Source organism: Orbicella franksi, chromosome 13 (genome assembly GCF_964199315.1).
Source record: "Orbicella franksi chromosome 13, jaOrbFran1.1, whole genome shotgun sequence".
NCBI lineage: Eukaryota > Metazoa > Cnidaria > Anthozoa > Scleractinia > Merulinidae > Orbicella > Orbicella franksi.
Window position 1 is genome coordinate 20366021 of NC_138157.1, and position 5000 is coordinate 20371020.

The following is a 5000-nucleotide window of genomic DNA, read 5'->3' on the forward strand; positions in this document are numbered from 1 at the left end:
ATTAGGTGGCCAGTAATCAAAGTCCCAATGACGATTTTTCTATTGCTTTTACCTCTATTAAGTGGCCAACCCCTTTTAAGTGGCCACTATCTATTTCCCCAAGGGAAACCATTTAATAGGGGCTGAACTATATCTCAAACTCCCCATTATCTCTGACTTTATACTGTTGACAAATTAAATTAAGCCACATTGTAATGAACCTTCCAGTCCATCCTATAAGCAGCAAAGAGATGACAGCGCCCAACAAGGAATGATTGGCTAAGTTCTTTTACAGGTATAGGTACATAAAGAGCAAATGACAGACCAACTCTTACTAAGCCATTCTGTAGAATTCTGAAAATATCTTGCTTATTAACCAAAGATTGCAAGCATAGCTTCTAAATTCTTCTTTTCATCTAGTGACACAAGATTATGTTCAAAGACAGTATGCTAGAAATCATGATCATTCTAACAACACGTTATGTTGAAAGATTTTGCAAATTTGCAATAAATGACCTGGCAGTATGAGTTGTCAACATGTGCAAATTTCAATTGTAAAGTGTCCAAAATCTGTAATCTAACCAATCACAGAATCTGGCTAAGCAATCCACATTGGGTAATAAATGAGTCTCTTGACTGACCAGTGCCACATATACATGCACCCTTCAACTCCTCCCTGCCAGTTCAGTAGTCAAAAACTATAATCTCATGCTTACTCACATCTGCAGGCCAATTGTTCAGACCTGAAATATTCTTAGCTATTACAACCTTAATCATAACAATTACAATTTCCTCACATGTGATTGGTGCATAAACTGGTGTATTTTGCTCTAATTTTTCTGCAAAGTTGTAATCGGACAGTGTAATCGGAGAGTTGGCTGTAATTGGATAGTTACATGAACCAATCATAACATTGATTACAGTCACTATAGTAACCAATTCAAGAGACTGACTTTGTAAAATTGTGGAGGTTTAGTTTCCTGTGACTGTTTTGAAAGAAACTTGACAGCCATTTTGCAAGCTATTCCCAAATTCTTAATTAAGATATTTAAAAATGACTATTTAAAGCTGTTTTTCAAATTGTGGGAAATTGTAATGGTTATGATTAATTGGTAACAGGACATTGTGTCATCCAATTCAGTCTGTAATCATACTCATGATTACCAAATCGGACTCCCGCTTTGTGGTCGTCCGATTTCGTTAATCACTCGTATGATTACAGACTGAATTGGACTCCACTCAGTCCTATTACCATTATTAATTGACATAAATTCCAAACTTGCACTATTGCAAAGCAAGGAAAGTCCGTAAATAAGGGTTCTTTCCCCATTCAGTAGCAGATCTAGGGAAGGGGCCTGCCCCCCTTATTCTGGGTAAAAAAAGAAAAAAAATCACTGAAGGAAGAATAGCCATGCCAGCAGGGCAAGCAAAACAAAACCTGAATCAAAACAAGGTCTGGATCCGCCACTGCAATTATCTGGTGTTAGTCGAAGAAAAAAGCACGAAATAACAAGATCAAAAATTATGCATTCTAAGACTTAGACGTGAAAGTGTTTGGAGGGTCTTCTGAATGCCCTTTCATATCTTTGGACTATTTGTATGTATGTTCATGATGTCTTCAAAAATCCAGGTACTCCCTTGTGAAACATTTCTCACCTTTGATGCAGAAAAAGTAGCCAGATATATTTCTTTTATCAATCAACAATACAAGGTTCTGAAATTGTTACATCTTGGGTAGGAGTAGACATAAAACTGAGGCATGCTGCATAGGATGTATTCTGGTAACTTTCAGGTTTCTAATTTTCAGTTTCCAACTAACATCCCGTCCCCTCAAACCCCCCCCCCCCCGCCCCCCTCCCTCCCAACTCCGATCCCACCGCAGAGGGCTAAAAGAAAATTAAAGAAGGCAAGTGTGTGAAAACATGAAGATACGTGCTTGATGGAGACTAGTTTCACACGGACTACGTGTGATTGACTTTCTTATCGGACCTTTTAAGCGAATAAACCTGGGTAAATACCGTGTTGGCGCAAAACATACAATTAAACACCATGTTGACATTCTCAAACCGGCGCACGTGAGCAAGATATTTAACCGTATATGGGCATCTAGCGACGACGCGAAAGCCCCAGATAAATGTTTCTTCCCTAAAACACGAAACTGAGAAATCAAAAGATTAAATTAAAAGAAATCTAAAGAAATACTCACTTTGTACAAGACATTTCGTGTCGTTCATGATCACTCTTCATCATATCCCACATCCGGTCAATCCGGTCCAGGTGGAATCACCGCAAAATTTTGACGGTCAGCAGTCAGTCTCCCAAAATTTAAGTATAAGCGCTATTTTGATTGGTCAAAATGTCCCTGACGTCACGGAGAAGGGCTTTATTCCCGCCATTTTGAGTGTCTGTGTTCGAACATTTTGCCAATGTAGCTTACTTCGACCAAGAAAGTATGGCGGCCTCAAAAATCTCCCTCGACAAAGACGCTTTTTTTCGACGAATCAAAAGGATTTACGACGCCTGGAAGGTAAAAATTTCGTACCGTTTTTGGGAGGGAAAGTGGGTAGTTGCACTTCGTGCGAAGTCTTAGATTTCTTACGTACGGCAAATAACTAAGCTTACATACTAATTTCAGAAAGCGGAAACGACGGAAGACAATGGAGCTGCATTTCCAAGCGTTGACGCTGTTGTGATTGCAGTGGGACAAGATGAAGATGTTATTTACAGTAAATCGACGGCAATACAGGTAAACCATTTCAACGCAATATTGGTTTTGACGGTCACATGGCAAGGGGCATGGAATGTCGATCATTTAATTACATTGTACATGACGTACATTCTAGAGTGGCGAATGAAATGGGTTTATTAATTTTGCGTGTTGATGTATTTATTTTCTTATACTTGATGTCTTGATTCTTCAGTTGATGTTTTAATACAAATAATTGGGGTTGATTGTTCATTTCTGACTTTAAATTTAGGAGCATAAATCAACATTTATTTACTTTGTGAATAAATCCTATATTATATGGCAAGGTACTCTCCAAGCGTTCTGATTGGTTCTTTCTTGGTGAGAATTTTGCTATACAGACCATTTTTGGGGTTGTGTCATATAAACTACTTGCTAGCTGAGCTTGTGCAAGGCATACTGGGGAATTTTGACCCTGAGTTGTTTTTGAACAAACTGAATACAGCGAGGTCTGTATGACCATGACATGACCTCGGGCCAAATTCCCCCGTTCAACCCTTTTACTTGGTTAGTAAGAAGTTAAACATAATTTCAGTAATATACTAGTATTATTCATGCAGTCCCAGTCCACCCCCACCCCCACCCCTCCTCGCTAACTAGGAATATGGTACTTTGTATAGGGTGTAGGCCAATGCAAGTGGTCAGTTTTCTGCAGGGCTGGGGGAATAAAAGAAGTATACAGTTCCTTTGGCCAGTTAAAAAAGTATAATGTGCTTTACATCGCTGTCAAATACCATGGCCTACCCAGCATTCCAGACAGGAAGACCCAATACATAACAGCCCAACAGTACCCAGTTCTCTAGTAGAAAATGTTTTGATAGTCTTACAGAATCTTTTCATTTTACTTACTGCCTCTAGAAAAATAATAATTCTCAGGATTTACTAACTTGCAATGTCTTCTTGGGACCTATTTGGACAGGACAACTTTGTAGAATACACTGCTAACATCATGCAAAAGCTGGGTACAAATTGTTCATCATATAATATTATTTGAGACTATATGAAAACTCCTACAGTGCAACATTTTTTGTGTTGTACATAAGAATTGTCAGCGAAGTGTAGGTTCGATTTGCAAGAAGCAGTTCAGCGGGTATATTTTGCAGGTTGCAGGTTGAAATTTTATTATAACTGGAAAACCACTGGCACTAAAAATAATTGATAACCTATATACTCATCAGGGGTTCTTACATAAAGTAGTTCGCCTCTTTCACATAGCGAAAACACAATCGATCCGCTATAAGTACTATCAGTCATCACTCTGAGACCAGTGAAATCTCTTCAAAACCATCTGGATGGGCGCTCCACAGATGTTTCCATCGATTCCAGATTTGGCTCGGGTCTTTCCTCAACAACAGAAGATGGTCATCACAAATGAAGCAAATAAATAAAGAAATGAAATAATATAAGATTTTAACCGACATAATATACTAGCATAAGCTCAGTGTGCTTTCATTTTGGTACTCACGGGAAAGAAACCAAATTCAGATGATATTTCAGATGTTTCTACAAAAACAATAATTCATTGCAGGCTTAAAATCATAGGAATATACTCTCCTCCCATCGCTTCAGCCAGTTTGGCACTTATGTGGAAGCCACCTTGCTGAGCGATTGCAAACATCGTCATGTAACAGTCACGGTAAGTCTACCACCTGTAAGTTCCTTTAAGTGTCAGCGGTTTTCCAGTTATAATTAAATTTGAACTTGCAACCAGCAAAATATACCTGCTGGAAGCAGTTATGTCGTGGTGTTGTAAGCTTGTTGCAGGTTCAAGTTGTACTGTCTAAATTCACCCAAACAATCTCACCACAATTTTCATTGTCAAGATGAGAGGTAAATAGAATAAGACATCGCCAATTCAGGCAAGTGAACAACACATCTACCCTTTTGAGCAAATGATATACCATGAAGTTTTCATAATTACATGCAATGTTACACGTATAAGAAACCTTTTCCTAATTATCAGTTACATAATTATATAAGTTATTAAGCACTTAATGACTGGTCCCAAGGGAAACAGTGAGTTTTGTTTCTCTGAGATCCTCAATGTTTTCTGAGGCAAAGCCAAGGGGAACATTGGTTGGTGGCGGGGGGGGGGGGGGGGGGTACAAAACTCACTGTTTCCTGTGGAGTCAGTCAGAAAGTGTTTTGTTATACCTCCCAGCTCAAAAATAGAAAAAAAAAACTGCAAAAAAACCTATTTTCTTGATGGCGGCTGGCACGGCAAATCTGCCGCAGTTTTAAGGAGCACTTTTTTGTTCGCCCTAGGGAGTTAGTG

The 5000-nt window shown here is 38.8% G+C and overlaps 1 protein-coding gene and 1 long non-coding RNA gene across 3 annotated transcripts in view; one reads left to right on the forward strand and one right to left on the reverse strand.

The window, feature by feature from the left end:
- Positions 1-2259, reverse strand: part of LOC145464912 (uncharacterized) — a 7501-nt gene extending 5242 nt beyond the window's left edge. The window contains exon 1 of the long non-coding RNA XR_014041467.1: positions 2186-2259. This is a non-coding gene — a long non-coding RNA (uncharacterized LOC145464912). The remainder of the gene's footprint in view (positions 1-2185) is intronic.
- A 164-nt stretch (positions 2260-2423) lies between these two features.
- Positions 2424-5000, forward strand: part of LOC145464888 (FACT complex subunit SPT16-like) — a 32747-nt gene continuing 30170 nt past the window's right edge. For both annotated transcript variants that reach the window (XM_081448689.1, XM_081448690.1), the window contains exons 1-2: positions 2424-2506; positions 2615-2725. In XM_081448689.1, the coding sequence (XP_081304815.1) occupies positions 2432-2506; positions 2615-2725 (186 nt within the window). In that variant the 5' untranslated portion in view covers positions 2424-2431. The remainder of the gene's footprint in view (positions 2507-2614; positions 2726-5000) is intronic.